General features: G+C 40.7%; 1 protein-coding gene across 1 annotated transcript in view; it reads left to right on the top strand.

The window, feature by feature from the left end:
- The first annotated feature begins 1,451 nt into the window (after positions 1-1,451).
- The window catches only part of OPRM1 (opioid receptor mu 1), a 173,965-nt gene continuing 154,606 nt past the window's right edge, over positions 1,452-20,810 (top strand). The window contains exon 1 of the mRNA XM_044290574.1: positions 1,452-1,977. Within this exon, the coding sequence (XP_044146509.1) occupies positions 1,694-1,977 (284 nt within the window). The 5' untranslated portion in view covers positions 1,452-1,693. The remainder of the gene's footprint in view (positions 1,978-20,810) is intronic.

Raw genomic sequence — 20,810 nt, forward strand, 5'->3', positions numbered from 1 at the left:
AAACACTGAGAGTTTGGTGTCCGTCTGACGAAACTGAGCCAAACGGATCCGTCCTGGCACGCAATCTAAGTAAATGGGGACGGATCCGTTCCCTATGACACAATCTGGCACAATAGAAAACGGATCCGTTCTTTATTGACTTTCAATGGTGTTCTAGACGGATCCGTCTTGGCTATGTTAAAGATAATACAAACGGATCAGTTCTGAACAGATGCAGATGGATGTATTATCTGAACGTATCCATCTGTGCAGATCCATGACGGATCGGCACCAAATGCGAGTGTGAAAGTAGCCTTAAAAATGCCCGATCAGTCTGAAAAATGCATCATCCGGCAAAACGGATCCGGCATTTTTTTCACCTTTTTTTCAGATACGGCATTCCGGTATTTTGAATGCCGGATCCGGCACTAATACATTCCTATGGAAAAAAATTCAGGCAAGATTTCAGTTTTTTTTTTGCCAGAGATAAAACCGTAGCATTCTGCGGTTTTATCTTTTGCCTTATCAGTCAAAAAGACTGAATTGATGACATCCTGATGCATCCTGAACAGATTACTCTCTATTCAGAATGCATGGGATGGGGATATACCTGATATACCTTTTCCGGCATTAAGTCTTTTTGACGGAACTCAGTGCCGGAAAAGAAAAACGCTAGTGTGAAAGTACCCTTACCTATAGAGTGTTTGATATTGCTGATATTTACCAGACTTGATAATTTCCGGACACATATTTTTTCTAGAATGGTAAATCATCTGTTCCCAACTGCTTGCTGTCGGCATCATCAGATTGTATGGGGACGTAATGGTGCTTTAAGCGCATCTTTTCCCTTCCTTGCCTGTTAATGTGTGCAGAGGGAATGAACACTTGTCTTATTTTGTCCTCCTCAGCTGTTTCCTTCAGTCTTGACAGCCAAGAAACTGACTGAAACGCTGACTACAAGGCACAGGTGACCACCTTATCCCTGCATGTCATGAGCTTTAGAGAATATATCCCAACTGATGCAACTGAACCCTTGATCCATACACTTCATAATACAATCACTGCTTCCTCTAAATTGTGCAGCTTGGAAAGAAAAGTGTTAAAAATTCCAGTCTGTTATATAGAGCCTGTATTCATTACAATGCTCATTTAACCCTTTCCATAGCTTAAAATACACATTTATGTTCATGTGATCAAAGGATGGAGACTATATCTAGAGGGGGGCTTCTATATGACACTAAAAGAGCTGTAGGACAGTTGGTTCATACCACCTGGCCATGGTAGCTACTGATTTGTCCTCAGTGAGTGTCATAAATTGCCACCGGGCTCTGCTAACCTGGTCTTGTGGTTACAACCCTCCTCTGATAGCTTGAGATGCTCGGAAAGATTAGTAATGATGAGTTAAGAGGCGTGGTGTGGATGTAGATGCAGCAGGTAGCAGCCACCACTAGACACATCAACACATGGACACCACTGCTGCAAGGGCAGCAAGGACCACTCAGTTCTACAAGGACCTTGGTTTATGTTGCCATCTCTGTCATTGCCTAGCTACTAGCCTGCTGAAAGGTTTCTCTCTGTGACTGTGAAGAGGAGGGGGAGAGAGGGAAGTAGCTGAAGAGGAGGAGGAAGATGTGAGAGAGACTGAAGGGACTGGAGATCCAGCACTCACATCCTAGCTTGTCTTACCTCTCAAGTATCTCTGGCGGCTGTCAACATGGACATCATTATGAACGGCTCCTTGTTGCTCCCTGACAGCTTCAACATCAACAGCTCTGAGCTAGGTGCCAATAGCTCACTGTCAACCATGAGATGTCCAGTTGGCTCCTTGGGTAACACAACCAGGCTAGATGGCAACCAGTCCTACCTGTGCAAGGGGCGAGAGCTTCCTGAGGAGGACACCAACTCCATCATTATAGCCATCATCATAACAGCTCTCTACTCCATGATCTGCGTGGTGGGGCTCTTTGGAAACGTTCTGGTCATGTATGTTATTGTCAGGTAAGCAGACCAATGATCCATTCTACCTTAAGCTGAGGTTCCACCTTAAATGCTGGGGAAACTTTTAGCTTCATATAGACCACAATTGCTTCTGCTTCCAAGTAATTAGCAGTTGTCAGACACCAGACTGCTATGATTGTACTTCAAGCATGTGTAAGTGGATGGGATGAAAACAGGAAATTGGAGGGGGGACCAGCAGTGAATGTGTTAAAAAAAAGGGCAATGATGAACCATTACAGTGAAGTTGATAAGGCCACCTAGAATATTAACATTGAAGTGAAGTGCAGGGATATTGATATATTAGGAACAGCAGGTGCTGGAGAAGAAAGACTGATGGGACAGATGTATAAGGTAAAGGACTGTGCATATAGAAAAAGCTAAAGAAGGGCAAGGACATTGAGGAAATCTACTGATCTTGAGAGGTCCTATTCTTGTGGGATGACTGGAGGTTACTACTGTCCTGCTCACCCTGTGTGTACCTCTAGCAAAATGACTAAGAACATGCAATATATACCAGTCACCAACAACCCCCATCATGTAGTAAAGCAAAGTTTTCTGTACTTTGGATGAATTTACTCACAGCTCTGCTTCTGCTATCCCTTTCACCTCCAGCCTTGATGTTGCTGTAATTGCTGAATGAATACTATGCTGGCTGAAGTGTGAGAAGTGGAGGAGACTGCTGAATTAATCTCCTGCTGATACAGCATCACAATAACACACACAGTGACTGGGACTTTATGAGGACACTGATTTTCAAGCTCACTGGGCATATGGATGTAATAGGCAGGGTGGCAACATATCATCATGGGCAGGGTGCATGGCACGCCCACTTCCCAAGCTGGACACTGTGTAGATACAATGTAACTCTTTACATCCCTGGTTGTTGATTGGTTGTGGACTACAGACCATGGTGCTGAAACAGTAATAAAACATCCAAGATATATGCATGCATAATAATACTATAATCTAAAGAGAGCAGTTTATCATTGAGGATTACTTTCGTATTGCTCCCATTTTTTTTATTCTCGTTCAGCGACCTGGTGATATAATATAATATACAGAATCATGATGGGTTAACTCAAAGCATGTCTGTTTTTCCCTTGTGTATTTGTATATACTGTGTGTGTGTTTGTATATATTATTATGTTCTAATATTTTTAGTTTGTGTGTGTGTATATATATATATATATATATATATATACACACACATATACAAAAATACATTTTTGTATGGTGGGCATGACTGAATATACAGCTTGGAGCCACATTTGGAGCTTGCGATGCTGAGGTCTTTTGTTCGCTTGTTTGATTCCGGATGTTTATCTGGTGACCACGGCGCAGTGGGCAAGTGACTTTGGTGCTGATTTTTATATATATATATATATATATATATATATATATAAACCTCTACAATTACTGTATGCAGATAACAAGGTTTTTGCTTTGAAAAGGACGGAGTGGAAGTGAAATTAGCCAGAAGACCTTCAGCACCAGTGTATGTGACATTGCCGGATCCCCAATAGGAGCTTCTGGTGGCAATGCTTGTTGCCAGGTAATAAACCCAACTTTTTGTGGTCACTGCTTAGCAAGCAGCAAGCACAGAAGGAAGGGTTCCTTAATGGATTACAATGGAAATATAATAGTTAAGGGGCTCAAAAAGTTTGTAAACCTCTGTCCCAATGACGAGTAGAGACAGGATGTGCTTCCTAAAATACATCCTATAGATAGACAGACAGACAGGTAGCACATAGCAATCATATTTTATATTATATTAACAGCCTAGCAAAATGATTGTATTTGGTCTGAGTCTGCTCCAGCTTTATAGAGAAGGCACATAGACGGTACAGTATATTCGTTTATGAGTGAACACTGCCATCTATAGGGCACCTAAGTTCTAAATATGATTAGAAGGTCTACAACAGCACATGGTTACGGGAAAATAAAAGTATACGGGCTCGTCTTAGTGTCGGACTGCGGCGCCTAGGGCCCAGCAGTAAAATTCATTCTGGGTCCGCAATGTACAGCTGCATGCAAATACTACCGGCTCCCACAGACGCAGGCAGCAAAATGCTCAAGATGATTGATTATGTGGTGCTTGTAATGAATTTAAGAAGGCAGGTCCCCAGGGAAAGCGGCTGACATGCCTCTGTACCTAGAAGTCGTCTCTGCCACCCAATGCATCTATAATAAGAAGCTCTTAAAAGGAACCTGTCACCAGTTTTATGGTGTCCTAACTAAGGGCAACATAAATAAGTGACTGATTCGCTTTCTTTAATTGATCCAGTCAATCTGTCAACATCTTGTATTGAAAAACTCAATACAGTCCTGATGATTCCTGAATATTCATGAGCGTCTGACTCTCCCCGCCCACCTGCTGCTGAGTGACAGTTATTTTCCATATGAATCAGCAGCAGGTGGGCAGGGGAGTGGCTATAGCTCTGAATTAAATATACGCTGGACTCAATGACATCACGCTGGACTCAAATCAGCTCATTAGCATGCGGCATGCGGCATCTTTGTGTGTATATTATGAGGTAGGCATCTGTCACACCAGTAAGTGAATATATCTAAGGTACTTTTTAGTAGTTAATGATTTGTATATAATTAGTTAGATTATAATCAACATGACAGGTTCCCGTTAAATCTGGGAGTCCACCCTTCTTCAGCGGCCCACTGGAGGATTCACTTCTTCTCCTATGGGCCTTCTCCTCCTCGTACGTAAATCTGTACACCAGACAAATGACACAGTTGTGTTGTACAATATTTTGTATCAAACTTAGCTGCACCATTTTTCTTCAGTATATTACTGACAGCAATGTAAAAAGAAAGGGGGGCTGTGGTTTTGAAGCCACAATATTGTAACCTAATTTCACAACAATTACCAGTTTTATTCACCTGTAAATGTGATGACAGTCTAAAACAGGGGTCCACAACCTCTGGCTCTCCAGCTGTTGTAAAACTACAACTCCCAACATGCTCCATTCGCTCCTATGGGAGTTCTGCGTGCATGCTGGAAGTCGCAGTTTCACCACGGCTGCAGATCCCTGGTCTAGAATCATTGCACAGGATCTGCTACTGTTAGAGGTGAGCAGTAATATCTGTGTGAAATACAAAATACAAAAAGCTTATAAATACCATTATATTTGCAGCTGTCATAATAAAAAAAAATGATGCGTTTTGCTTGTACTGCTTTTAAAATCAGTACAATAGAATGTATCTGCTTCCTAGCATATGATATATGATCTTAAGGCAGTTCCTGCCGGCTCTTTTATTCTAGTAGTGACAGACACAGCAATGTGTATTTCTGCAGCCGTTTTAAGAACTTACATCTTTAACTTTTCATCCAGTGATGTTCATGATATGCACGCTCCCCCCACCCTCCAGCAGCTAATGGACAGAAGCCTCCCTATACACAGTCAAGGGCAGAAATCAGTCAATTAGCATCTGGAGACTGGGGGGAGGTGGTCGGGGGTGCGCTAACATGAATATCACCTAGCATGAATATCATTGTACTCCTAGCCAGCAACGCTGGCTGCGCACTTATGTATGTTCTCAAAAACTGCTGCTAAAATACACATAAGGCAATGCTGAAATCTATGTGTGTCCCTGCTTTATTACGCCCCCAGAGTGAGAAGAAAACAGAGCTGACAGGTTCCTCTTGAACAAAGCAAAAACTGCATGTTTCCATCCGGCTTCTCCAAATTCAGCACAAATTCAGTGACATGCTAGCAAAATCCTTGACAGGCTGCAATTGACGTCACCACCAAAGGGTAAACATCTCAATTAATTTTTTTTTTTATAGGTTGGTAATCTTGCTATGAAATGGTGCACAAAGTCAAAAGGTTAACCAATTTCTTACCACTAAAACTATATACATTCGGCCATAGGTTCTTTAAAGATGTATTAAACAGCACATACTAGGAGGCAATGTTGGTGATTGGTGATAATGGCAATCGCAGACATTTAACCACGACGCCTTACTCTGGGAGTGCTGCTCTTCAGGGATCTAAACGGCTTAGACTTCATTCACACGTCCGTGGAACACGGTCCGTGAAATACCGGACTGAAATCCTTCTTAGTGCAGGAGCGCACGGCGTCATTGGATGCTATGACGCCGCGCGCTTTGTGTTGTCGCCGCAGTATAGTAATACACTCGTATGATCTATAGGATCTATCAGAGTGTTTTACTGTACTGCGGCGGAGGCACAAAGCGCACTGCGTCATAGCAACCAATGATGCTCCTGCACTAAGAAGGATGCCAGTCCGGTATCTCACGGACCGTGTTCCATGGACGTGTGAATGAAGCCTTACACACAAAGATTGAAAAAGCTGTTTATTCCTATTAATAGCCTAGGTCTCTCTGAAGAAGCCCAGCCTATTACTACTGTAGTTCTTATGGAGACCTGCAGGGCTCAGAGCTCCATAAGAACATAGCAAATCTACCATACATTGCAGTGTAAGGTAGAAACAATCAGAAGAGCACATAATAAAGCCCTGTATAGGGGCACAAAAAAAATAATGAAAAAAAGCAATACATTTCAAAAAAAAATATTTACAGAATTAAAAAATATAAAAATGTAAATCACCTCTCTTCCACATAATAAAAATAAACAATAGAAAATATACATTATAGGAATCACCTTGTACTATTAAAATATAAATGTATTTATCCCACATACAGTGAATTACTTGACGGAAAAAAAGATTAAAAATGGCTAATTCGCCATTTTTTTCTTGCTTCACCTCCCAAACAAAATGTAATCAAAAGTGATCATAAATTCACACACTCCAAAATGATATCAGTAAAAACTAAAGATCACACAACAAAAATTAGCCATGATGCAACTCCATACACATAACTATAAAAAAAATATGTAGAAGCAAACTAAAAAAAATAAACTTTTTTTTAAGTTTTATTTTTTCAATATGAAAACAAAAGGAAAACTGTGTATATAAATATGGTATTGCTGTCATCGTCCCGACCCAAAGAATGAAGGTAACAAGTCAATGTTACCGCATTTTAATTCCACCCCATTTGTAATTTTGTTTCCAGCTTCCTATTTCATCATATGCAATATTAAATGATGCTATTAAAAAATATAACTTAACCCGTAAAAAAACAAGCCCCATGCCGCTATTTAAATGGAAAAATAAAAAAGTTATGGCTTCAAAATGGCAGGAAGTAAAAAAATAAAACGCAAAAATAGAAAATCGGCCAGTGGTTAAGGAAGGACTCATTTGTGTAGGTCCTTTTACAAGGAGTGATCATCAGTACAATTCTCAAGAATGAGCATTTGTAGAATAATAATTAGTTTGTGTAAACGTGCCAGCAGTCACCCAGTAAACAAGCAAATGCTCATTTATGGGTTGTCGTGTCTATCAGCTGGCACCAAAAATCATTGTTTCTGGGCAGCAGGTATGGGAGAACGTTTGGTTCGTTCTAATAATTGCCTGTAACATTGGTTTGTGTAAAATACTGTTAGTGTGCTTGATCAAGAAATGTCCACATTGTTTATTTTGTTCCATATTTTAATGTTCAGATTTATTGTTAAAGTAGTTGTGTCACTTCAGCAAATATTATTGTTGTGTAGAGAACAGCATTTATTGTGTAGAGAAAGTTAATACAAGCAATTTCCTAATGCATTGTTATTATCCATATTGCCTTCTTTGCTGGCTGGATTCATTTTCCATCACTTTATACACTGCTCATTTCCATTGTTACGACCACCCATCAGTGGTGGTCGTGCTTGCACATTATATTAAAAAAAAGTGCTGGCTTCTCTGGTGGTCGGGTTCATAGGTGTAAACCAGTGCTGTTTCCTATAGTGTACACGGCCACCGCTGAAGGATTGCAGGGTGGTCGTAACCATGGAAACGAGCATTGTATAACGTGATTAATCCAGCCAGCAAAGGAGGCAATATGGACAATAACAATACATTAGTAAGTGCCTTGGATTAACTGTCTCTACATGATAAATGCCATTTGCTGAAGTGAGACAACCCCTTTAATGTTCTTCTGTATACAGAGGACCTTTGGGTTTTTTAAGTAATAGGTCTATCATTCTGTTCTGATTGTGCATCTTTAGGCTCCTTTCACACCTGCGTTCAGGTGTCCGCTCGTGAGCTCCGTTTGAAGGGGCTCACAAGCGGCCCTGAACGCAGCCGTCTGGCCCTAATGCATTCTCAGTGGAGGCGGATCCACTGAGAATGCATCCGTCTGCCAGTGCTCAGCCTCCGCTCAGTGAGCGGACACCCGAAAGCCTCAAGCAGCGTTCGGGTGTCCGCCTGGCCTTGCGGAGGCGAGCGGATCCGTTCCGACTTATAATGGAAGTCAATGGGGACGGATCCGCTTGAAGATGACACCATATGGCTCAATCTTCAAGCGGATCCGTCCCCCATTGACTTTCAATGTAAAGTCTGAACGGATCCGCTCAGGCTACTTTCACACTTAGAAAAATTTTCAGACGGATCCGTTCTGAACGGAGCCACCGTCTGCATTAATATGAGCGGATCCGTTCAGAACGGATCCGATCGAACGCTAGTGTGAAAGTAACCTTATAGAGGTTTGATTACTATTTTTCTGTTACTTAGCTCCAAAGTACTTTCAATATAGCAATAGATTTATGAAAGCTTTCTGAAGATTGATTATTGAGCTAAATAGGAGCTCTATAAATCTGACATCACTAAGATCCCCCTTATGGCGCCTGCAAGTTGTCAGGATTTTTATTGTTCTCCTTTATGGCTTTGTAGATGTACGCTGAAGATATGAAGTTCAGTATCAGAAAATGATGCCGACCTCCATAAAGAAAGGTCACAGTACTTTTAATCTACCATGTTTTTCCTGATCCATCAAAAAGCAAAACCATTTTTGATTAATGATGTTTCTTTTCCATGACATTGATTAGCTAAAAGTTCCAGCCAAATGGCAAGCACATTGTACTTGTAAACATCAACGATTGGCAATTGTAATAGGCAACTCAGTGCTGTGAGTTTGGGGGTCACAATAGCTGAAGACCCACAGGTTTCAGACCATTTGTAAGAGGGGTAAACAGGGCTGAGGAATATTATAGCAGGTCACACAATGTTTAAGCTTTCTGCTCAGCTTTCCACCTGCAAAATATGTTTGAATACCATAGAGCGAAGGTAGCATCATTGCTCAGTGGGTAGCACTAGTGCCTTGGGTTGATGATCCTAGATTCAAATCCGACCAAGAGCATTACATGGGTTTTGTATATTTTTGTATGGGTTTCCACAACGTACTCTAGTTTCCTCCCACACCCCAATGACATACTGATAGAGAATCAGTAAATCATTTTATTCACGGAAGAAATGTATTTATTATTATTATTATTATTATTATTATTATTATTATCACATTCATTTGTGATAACCTCATAGGTGGTAAGCTCACAAACCTTCGATTTGCATCTTCTTCTCCATCTATCCATGAGGCATACGGACATCTATTTCAAGGGCACCAGTACAGTCAAACCAATAATGCGGACCTACCAGATCAACACATCTAATTAGTTCTGATGATCACTCACTTGTTTCATTACCTTAAGACATTAATTAAGGTAATCCAACCATTAAATAAATGATGGATGAAAGGAACTGGTTCAGAAAGAGCAGTAATGTAGGACTGAGGGCAGATCCTGAAGGTGCCAAAGGCATTTGTATGTGAAGTTGCCACATGTAGAATGAAGACATGATGTCAATATATATGTTATACTGTATGTCAGGTTTGCAGAAAAGATGCAGCTGAAAATAGAAAGGAAAAGGTCATGTCTGTATATTTGGGATTGTAAACCATTTTCAAAATGAAAATGGAAGTATCCTAAAGGAATTGCATAACCAGGAATTCTGTAATACAATACAGTCATACTTCTATCCAAATTACTCCCCATAGAAAAGGCAGCTATGTGGTAGCAGTCATGAAGTCATGATAATCAGAAAAAAAGCCTACATTTTCTAAAGGTAACCTAGACCCCGTGTTGTCGTGATCTCTGTCTGAACATATCTACTTTCATTGAGAGTACCAGCTGGTAGTTTGCCGATGATTCCTGAAGAGCATTGACAAGGATTGATTTCCCCACAGCATGACTGGTTATTTTCTGATCATTGCTAACTCTAAGGCCTCATGCACACAAATGGATTTTTATTCAGTGTGCTATCTGTTCTTAACACAGATAGCACATTGATCCAAGACAAGCTAGTCACACATCTGTTTTTTTCATGGCTCTGTTTGCCCAATCACAGATCCATGAAATCTCACTGCAGGTCCTTGTCTGTTTTTTTTTTTGTTTTTTTTTTGTGGATGAGAATAGCCCTTTCTATTGATGGGGGTGGGGAAAAAAAATCTGTTTTTAAGGATCCTTTCTTTCTGCATGTGCATGAAACCTAAATTTGACTCTTTATTAAGAAAATGTGTATGTAATGACCTAACAGAACAACAGATGTGCAGGTTGGGGGACACCTGGGAAATAGTGACCATTAAGTAATAACCCACCAATAGTTATTAAAAAAGAGTGTTTCTTCAGGGAGGAACAAAAATACCAAACTTCAAAAAAGCTAAATTTAGCCAACTAAGAGAGGCCATAGGAATAACTACCTGGGACAAAGTCCTAAAAAAAAAAAAATACAGCCACAAAATTTGATATTTTCAAAAGCATCCTAAAATCTAATTGTAAGAGGTACATACCATATGGAAAATAAAAGGTTAAGGAACAAGAAACATTTTTATAACCAATGTGGATAAATAGAACTGTAACGAAAGCAATACATGGCAAATAGAAAGCATTTAAATCACTAAAACAGGAGGGTATCGAGGAAGCACTGAAAAACTATAAGGAAAAAAATTAATATGTAAAAACAAATAAAAGCAGCCAAACTAGAGAGACCGAGAGATTAATTGCCAAAGAGAACAAAACTAACCCTAAAATATTCTTCAATTATATAAATGGTAAAAAGTATAAATCTGAAGGTGTCGATCCTTTACTGAGTAATGAAGGGGGAGTTGCAGAGAGCGATGAGGAGAAAGCAAAGCTATTAAATATTTTTTTTTCCACTGTATTTACTGAAGAAAATAAACTGTCATATGAAATGCAAAAAGTAAAAGTAAATTCCCCATTAAAAGTGCCCTGTCTGACCCAGGAAGAAGTACAGTGGCGTCTTAAAAAGATTAAAATAGACAAATCACCAGGACCAGATGGCATACACCCCCGTATCCTAAGAGAATTAAGTAATGTCATAGCCAGACCCTTATTTCTGATATTTAAGGACTCTAATAGCAAATGTGGTGCCATTATTCAAAAAGGGTCCAAAAACAGAACCTGGAAACTATAGGCCAGTAAGTTTAACATCTGTCATGGGTAAACTGTCTGAAGGTTTTCTAAGAGATGATATCTTGGAGTACCGCAATGAAAATAAGCAAATAATGCCATATCAGTATGGCTTCATTAGGGATTGGTCATGTCAAGCTAATTGAATCAGTTTCTATAGGAGGTAAGTTCTAGACTTGAGAGCGGCGAATCAATAGATGTCGTATATCTGGACTTCTCCAAAGCATTTGACACTGTACCGTATAAAAGGTTAGTATATAAAATGATAATTTATGGACTGGGGGACAATGTCTGTATGTGGGTAAGTAACTGGATCAGTGATAGAAAACAGAGGGTGGTTATTAATAGTACACACTCAGATCGAGTCACTGTCACTAGTGGGGTACCTCAGGGGTCCGTATTGGGCCCAATTCTCTTTAATACATTTATTAATGATCTTGTAGAAGGCTTGCACAGTAAAATAATATTTTTTACAGATGTCACTAAACTGTGTAAAGTAATTAACACGGAAGAGGACAGTATACTGCTACAGATGGATCTGGACAGATTGGAGGCTTGGGCAGAGAAGTGGCAGATGAGGTTTAACACTGACAAATGGAAGGTTATGGTTATTGGAAGGATACTAAATGGTAAAACACTGGGTAACACTGACATGGAAATTAACCTAGGAATTTTAGTGAACAGCAAACTAAGCTGTAGAAACCAGTGTCAGGCAGCTGCTGCCAAGGCCAATAAGATAATGGGCTGCATCAAAATGGGCACAGATGCCCATGATGAGATATGATTTGTATAGTCCTGCCACTTTACAAATCACTAGTCAGACCACACATGGAGTACTGTGCACAGTTTTGAGCTCCTGTGAACAAGCAGACATAGCAGAGCTGGAGAGGGTTCAGAGGAGGGCAACTAAAGTAATAACTGGAAAGGGTGGACTACAGTACCTTGAAAGATTGTCAAAATTAGGGTTATTCACTTTAGAAAAAAGACGACTGAGGGGATATCTAATAACATTGTATAAGTATATCAGGGGTCAGTACAGAGATCTCTCCCATCATCTATTTATCCCCAGGACTGTGACGAGGGGACATCCTCTGCGTCTGGAGGAAAGAAGGTTTGTACACAAACATAGAAGAGGATTCTTTACGGTAAGAGAAGTGAGACTATGGAACTCTCTGACTGAGGAGGTGGTGATGGTGAGTTCACTAAAAGAGTTAAAGAGGGGCCTGGATGTATTTGTGGAGTGTAATAATATTACAGGCTATAGCTACTAGAGAGGGGTCGTTGATCCAGGGGGTTATTCTGATTGCCTGATTGGAATTGGGAAGGAATTTTTTCCCCTTAAAGGGTTCCTGTCACCTGAAAAATAGGTATTAAGCTGGCTGACATTAGCGATGTGCTAATGTCAGCTGAACATAACAATATTAGTGCCATATAACTGCCTAAAACCTTTATTGAGAAAAACATACTTTTAAAATATGCTAATTAGCCTTTAGGAGCAGGGGGGACATTGCTCTTAGAGGCTTCGTTTGCCAACCTCTTTTCACGCCCTTCTTCTCTTCAATGACAGGGCTAGGGTAGCGCTCCTCTCCTCCCGCCGGCCATGTCTGCAGTGAAAATCTGGTTCAGTGAGGAAGCCAGCAGCTGCCGAGTGTCCTTCCCTCACTGTGCCTGCGCAAGATTTACACTGCAGACACGGCCAGCAAGACGAGAGCAGCGCTGCCCTAGCCCTGTCAATCAAGAGAAGACTGGCGTGAAAAGAGGTGGGCAAATGGAGCCTCTAGGAGCAGGGGCCATGCCCCTAGAGGCTAATTGGCACATTATAAAAATGTGTTTTTCTCAATAAAGGCCGTGACATGGTATAGTTATTGAGATATATAGTTATGTTCAGCTGACATTAGTACATCGCTAATGTCAGCCAGCTTAATGCCCATTTTTCAGGTGACAGAAACCCTTTAAGTGGGGAAAATTAGCTTCTAGTTTTTTTTTTTTGCCTTCCTCTGGATCAACTTGCAGGATAACTGTACGAACTGGATGGACAGATGTCTTTTTCCGGCCTTATAAACTATGTTACTATGTTAATGTCTTTAAATTGTGTTCCTATCAAAGACTGATATGGCATATGGCTACGATATGCATAACGTCATCCGGTGACTTAACTAGAAATGACTGGGCCCCACAGAAAGTTTTTGAATGGGGCCCTCCAGCAACTTCTTTGCAACCCCTACTCCCACGCAACCCCCACTCCTGTGACTAGTGAAGATAACTCTCTCAGACCAGGCCCTGCAGCCTCTCCATCCGTTTGCTGCACATATATACTGTATCCATTTCACTGTATATAATGTAATTGTATAATACTGTTGAGTGGGCCCTCACAATAAAATCTTTTATTCCTCCTCCTGGGTGGCCCCCTTCTGAGGTCAGGCCCAAAGCAACCGCTTCCCCTGCTTCTCCTATAGCTACGCCCCTGACATCATCCTTGGTGAGGGACTGACCTCTGTGATTCCCATCTTTCGAGACCAAATTAGGCTTTTTATTAGTTGAGGTTTGGGAATGGTGCTATACAGGGAAGACTAGCTAGCGCTTCTGCCCCATTATTTGAAAAGTAGTTCATTCTTCATGTGTATTAGTTAAAACTAATCTGTCACAATGAAATTTGCTGTTAAACCATGCACAGTGCCTTGTAGGGCTAGCTCAGGTGAATGTAATGATACCTTTCACAGTGATCCATTGCTTCATTCTGGACAAAAAGTACTTTACATTGATATGCTAATGAGGAGTTAAGTGCACAAAGGGCAGCCCCAAGACACTGTGTGCACCCTTTTCTCCCCCAGAATGAGGCATCAAATTGCTGTGATTGTATTTGAATTCAGTTAAAAATACTAACCAATACAAAGCTGTCCACAACCTGTCCCCTCCATACATCTCTGAACTACTTTCCCGATACATCCCCACACGTAATCTCCGATCCTCACAAAACCTCCTTCTCTCCTCTCCTCTTATCACCTGTTCCCACAATTGCCTCCAAGATTTCTCCCGTGCATCCCCCATACTCTAGAATTCGCTACCCCAACATATCAGACTCTCACCTACAGTGGAATCCTTTAAAAGAAACTTGAAAACCCACCTCTTCAGACAAGCCTACAACCAGTGACCCTGCTGCCTCTATACCGCCATGACCAACTTCACTCTGTCCTTCTCCCATACCATGTAGATTGTAAGCCCTCAAGGGCAGGACCCTCTCTCCTTCTGTACCAGTCTGTAACTTGTCTTGTTCATGCTTAGTGCAGTTGTCTGTATGATGTATGTATACCCCTTATCATATGTACAGCGCTATGGAATGAATGGCGCCTTAATAAATAATAATAATAATAATAATGATAACTGTGACAGGTTTAACTGTCAAATTGAAGGTGATAGACTCCTTTTAAAAAAATTACACAAAGCACGAGTGTGAACCTGAGAGTATAACATACATTTTCTTTGTTGCACCATCCTGTACCTAGCCTTAGTAGGAACAACAGTTCTGGAGCATTAACTTCTGGCTTTTCTAAGTGAAATTCAGAACAGCATTTTTTCTAAATTAACTGACTTAATTCATGCACTTCCATCTATAGAAATGAATGATAAAAATATATAACCGCCAACTGTTTCTGGGTTTTGGCATTTTAGCTGAGAAAATGGCTTTCCATGGGACAACAGCCTGGGTTTATAAATGGCAAGTAGCTATAGCCACCAATTATTCGATGTGCTCAGAAGCCGAATATCCTAGTGCTTCGTGTCAGCGAATCGATTAATCCTGAAATTCAAACTTACCGCCTCCATTTGCGCGCGAATGGCTGCCAGCCTCCATCTTACTTGAAGATCTCGGCCGAAATCCTGTGTGGCACGAGATTACATCATCACGACGGCCGGCATGATGCCATCATACGTCACCACGTTGGCCGGCGTGATGATGTACTCTCGTGCCACGCGTGATTTCGGCCGAGATTTTCAAGCAAGATGGCGGCTGGCAGCCCTTTGCGCACAAATGGAGGCGGTAAGTTTGATGTAATGTTTTTTTTTTAGGTTAATTTCACACTGTTTATACACTCAGATTCCGCGATCATGTATGAACGCGGCATCTAAGGGGTACAATGACGGGGGCGGTGCGATCGCAGCTCACTGTCATTGCACCTGCTACTTACAAAAACATGCGCTTCATGGTGAAGTAATTCATCACAAAGCTAATTTTTGGGTGAAATTCGGCAAATCAGCTGAATCAATTTTCAAAAAATTTGCTCATCTCATCCCTTTCACACGTGAAGCGAACACATTGCGCCCGCATGGAATCGCAGACAAAACAGAATGACTTTGTTTGCCAAATCGCTAATTTTTCACTGAACGCATTCGCAACGCATCCGGACCTTATCCACACACGCTTGTCTGCAAGGGGCCTTAAAGCTAATGCAAAGGAAAAGTAGGGTCGTTGTCCATAACAACCTATCAAATTCCAGCTCTCATTTTTCAGATGACCGTGGAAAAATGCTTGATAGGTTGTTATGGGCAGCACTCTTTTTGCACTAGTTTTCATAGATTATATCCTTTAGATTATTAATGTACTTATTTTATTTGTATTTCTACTAGAGGCAAAATCAATGTTCATAAATAATGTAATGATGTTATTGACATCAAAGAAGTAACACCACTGAATCAATATACCTATAGCATGCAGTATATGTATCATATGATTTTGACTCTTCCGAAGCACATGTACTTAATGATGGAATTTATCACATCTTAAAACTTAGCCTTAGGAAATCTTTGCATATAAAAAGTAATACGGTGGCATGGTACATCTTATTCTTATTATATGTTGAGTTATGAGAAAATTATCATCATTTGTTTTAACCTGGAATCTCAGATTTCCAAAAAAGATGGATATTTTTTGCTCCACAGGCTAGAACATCTACAGTATTAGGAAAAATCAAGTGCCCACTCAGGTTGGCTCAATGTACCTACCATAGGGGCAACCTTTCCGAAAGTACTAGAACAGTGCTAAATAGGAGTGAAGGATATCATCCTAATGATACCAGTTTCAGTACTCCCTATCTCTCCTACAAAAGCTTCAAGGGGGGCAAACATGCATCGAAGGGCTCATTTACATTATCCAATTACTGATCACATATGCTTTCTATGAATCTATACCTCTCATGCTGGGAAATCCAAGCAGAGCTGACAAAACCCGTTGGTGTAGAGCATGTTGAGACGACTTGCTGCACCTTCATGGTTTCAGCAAAGACTTAGGTCCCCTTTAATTATTATTTTTTTTTTTTACAGTTTTTTTGTGATATCGGAATTCTTATGACGTCAGAAAGCAATATATGAGTACATCTTGGTCTCTGAAATGTCCAGGCAAAAGCACTAAAATAACTGCACTAGGCTCCTAGAGGGCACTGTGTGACTGACTACCATGTATATGGTATATCTACCTATAGGCTATATACAGACGTGGACAAAATTGTTGGTACCCTTTGGTCAATGAAAGAAAAAGTCACAATGGTCACAGAAATAACTTTAATCTGACAAAAGTAATAATAAATTAAAATTCTATAAATGTTAACCAATGAAAGTCAGACATTGTTTTTCAACCATGCTTCAACAGAATTATGTAAAAAAATAAACTCATGAAACAGGCATGGACAAAAATGATGGTACCCCTAGAAAACACAGAACATAATGTGACCAAAGGGACATGTTAATTCAAGGTGTGTCCACTAATTAGCATCACAGGTGTCTACAACCTTGTAATCAGCCATTGGGCCTATATATATGGCTCCAGGTAATCACTGTGTTGTTTGGTGATATGGTGTGTACCACACTCGACATGGACCAGAGGAAGCAAAGGAAAGAGCTGTCTCAAGAGATCAGAAAGAAAATTATAGACAAGCATGTTAAAGGTAAAGGCTATAAGACCATCTCCAAGCAACTAGATGTTCCTGTGAGTACAGTTGCACATATTATTCATAAGTTTAAGATCCATGGGACTGTAGCCAACCTCCCTGGACGTGGCCGCAGGAGGAAAATTGATGACAAATCTAAGAGACGGATAATCCGAATGGTAACAAAAGAGCCTAGAAAGACTTCTAAAGAGATTCAAGGTGAACTTCATGCTCAAGGAACATCAGTGTCAGATCGCACCATCCGTCGTTGTTTGAGCCAAAGTGGACTACATGGGAGACGACCAAGGAGGACACCATTGTTGAAAACGAATCATAAAAAAGCAAGACTGGAATATGCCAAACTACATGTTGACAAGCCACAAAGCTTCTGGGAGAATGTCCTGTGGACAGATGAGACAAAAATCGAAGTTTTTGCCAAGGCACATCAGCTGTATGTTCACAGACGAAAAAATGAAGCATATCAAGAAAAGAACACTGTCCCTACTGTGAAACATGGAGGAGGCTCTGTTATGTTCTGGGGCTGCTTTGCTGCGTCTGGCACAGGGTGTCTTGAATCTGTGCAGGGTACAATGAAATCTCAAGACTATCAAGGAATTCTAGAGAGAAATGTACTAGCCAGTGTCAGAAAGCTTGGTCTCAGTCGCAGGTCATGGGTCTTGCAACAGGACAATGACCCAAAACACACCGCTAAAAACACCCAAGAATGGCTAAGAGGAAAAAATTGGACTATTCTAAAGTGGCCTTCTATGAGCCCTGACCTCAATCCTATTGAGCATCTTTGGAAGGAGCTGAAACATGCAGTCTGGAAAAGGCACCCTTCAAACCGGACACAACTGGAGCAGTTTGCTCATGAGGAGTGGGCCAAAATACCTGCTGAGAGGTGCAGATGTCTCATTGACAGTTACAGGAAGCGTTTGATTGCAGTGATTGCCTCAAAAGGTTGCGCAACAAAATATTAAGTTAGGGGTACCATCATTTTTGTCCATGCCTGTTTCATGAGTTTATTTTTTTACATAATTCTGTTGAAGCATGGTTGAAAAACAATGTCTGACTTTCATTGGTTAACATTTATAGAATTTTATTTTATTATTACTTTTGTCAGATTAAAGTTATTTCTGTGACCATTGTGACTTTTTCTTTCATTGACCAAAGGGTACCAACAATTTTGTCCACGTCTGTATGTCTATAGGGTATACCTGGGCAGCATGGTGGCTCAGTGGTTAGCACTGGTGCCCTGGGTTTGAATCCAACCAAGGACAACATCTGCATGGAGTTTTTATGTTCTCTCCATGTTTGCGTGGGTTTCCTCCAGATACTCCGCTTTCCTCCCACACTCCAAAGACATACTAATTGGGAACTTAGAGTGTGATCTCCATTGGGGACAGTGTGATGCTAATGTCTGTAAAGCGCTGTGGAATATAGTAGCGCTATATAAGTGCATAAAATAAATAAATCTACATGGGACTTCATTTCTGCAGAAACAATCCGCAGATACATGTGGAGTTGTGGATATTTCGGCAGATATGCTACAGATTTCACCCTATGCCTTACAAAGAGAGGAAATCCACAGGGAGAATCCGCAGCTTAGTTCCATAGTTTAAATTTAGCACCGCAGGTCAATTTCCATGGAGATTCTGCATAGATTTTTTCCGCAATTTAACAACAGAAAATCCTCCCCATATCTGTCCCATGTGGTCTTGGTGCTCTTTAAATCCCTGAGTTAGGCACTCTCTCTGTCATTAAGCCCCTTATTAGACATAACATCCATCATTACCTTCAAATTACAGGGTTTAGTAATATGTAATCACAGAAAAATATGAAGGGCATAGCAGTATTGACATGCCGTTATTGTGGACATTTTTAGTTCACGGAACAGAGCAATCTTGGCTGAGAAAAGAATTTATATTGTTATCGACGCATTGTTGCTTTGTCTATAATGATGACTATGATTGAGGTTTGTTGCAGCAAAGATGTAAATATATAGCCCACATGGTTTGCAGGATTGCCTTTGGGGAGCTTTTATTACTAATTTAAAAGGAAATCTGTTATGAAGAAAGGTATTTTTCTGTGTTCATGGTGAATTGGTTTAATAACCATTTCATGTATTATTGACTACCGTACCTGTGATGTAGTAAATAGCTTGTTGTAATGCAGGCTTACAAGCTAGCTAGCGATATATCAACCTTATCACCACCATGTAAAGCAGAGGTGCAGATAAAAACACAATCACGAGGATCTCCCATCATTTCTCCCTTGGCTGAATGTGTGCTTCTGTGAATTACGAAAGTGCATCATTAAAGATATAGCAAGAAAGGTCAAAAATAGATGAAAGCATAATCTAGCATTGTCTCTTAACTCCTGATGGATGTACTATATATGAAGTAGGATATATGTACTTCTTTTTTTTAGAAGTACACACTTACATTCATATATAGGTCCTATTCTCATTTGTAAAACCTATTTAAGGGTGAACTGAAGGAAATACTCATTTGCTATATTATACCTAGTGCAGGCCTTGTAGGGTACATAAAAATTGAAAGAATAAGATGAAAGAACTGCACAAGGTATAATGCAGTGTATACAGTCTTCTTTTAAATTATGGTAGACATTCTTCCTTGATACAGTACTGTCTAGGGGCGTAGCTATAGGGGAAGCAGGGGAAGCGACTACTTTGGGGGCCCCAAAAGAAATGTCTCCCTCTCAACCCCCCTTATCTGTATTAATACCTATTATAACATGACCTGTCCAGATGGAAAATGTGTGCACCTAACTAGGTTCAAAAGTGAGCTATGGTGTGAATGTGTAAGAGTACTTTATAATTGTTCATTAATGCAAATAGTTACCGATTTATAAAAATGGAGACAGAGAGAAGGGAGGAGAAAGTGGGGAAATATTTAGGTTTACCTGAATACACATTGCATGCCTTTGTGACTAAAGTCAGCTTTTTATAGCCCCTAAAAAGGCTGACAATGAGTGCAATTTTTTGCCATGTCCAATAAAAGTAAAAAAAATAACAGGTCTGCGATTGGGATCAGCAAATCATTTCTTACGCTGGGTTCACACCTGAGCGTTCTGAAAGGAGCGCTCTGTATGTGCGATTGTACCGGCGTTTGCAATCGCGCATATAGAGACAAGCGAACGCCCATTGTCGCGCGTTCCCGAAAGTCTATGTACGGGAATGCGCGACAAAATGCCCCAAAGAAGCTCAAGAACTTTTTTGAGCGTAGGGCGTTTTTCAGCGCGTTCAAACGCGCTGTAAAACTCTCAAGTGTGAACCAGGGCCATAGGGAAGCATTGGTTTTCATGTGTTGAGCGTTTTACAGCACGTTTGAACGCGCTGTAACCCTAAGTTCAGACCTGAGCGTTTTACAGCGCGTTCCTACGCGCTGTAAAACGCTCAACAAGGAGAAACCAATGATTCCCTATGGGAATGGTTCTCACCTGGGCGTTTTACAGCACGTACGATCGCGCTGTAAAACGCCCGACGCTCAAACAAGTTCTTGAGCTTTTTTGGGGCGTTTTGTCTCGCGTTCCCGTACATAGATATTCGGGA

Source organism: Bufo gargarizans, chromosome 4 (genome assembly GCF_014858855.1).
Source record: "Bufo gargarizans isolate SCDJY-AF-19 chromosome 4, ASM1485885v1, whole genome shotgun sequence".
In the NCBI taxonomy this organism is placed as follows: Eukaryota; Metazoa; Chordata; class Amphibia; order Anura; family Bufonidae; genus Bufo; species Bufo gargarizans.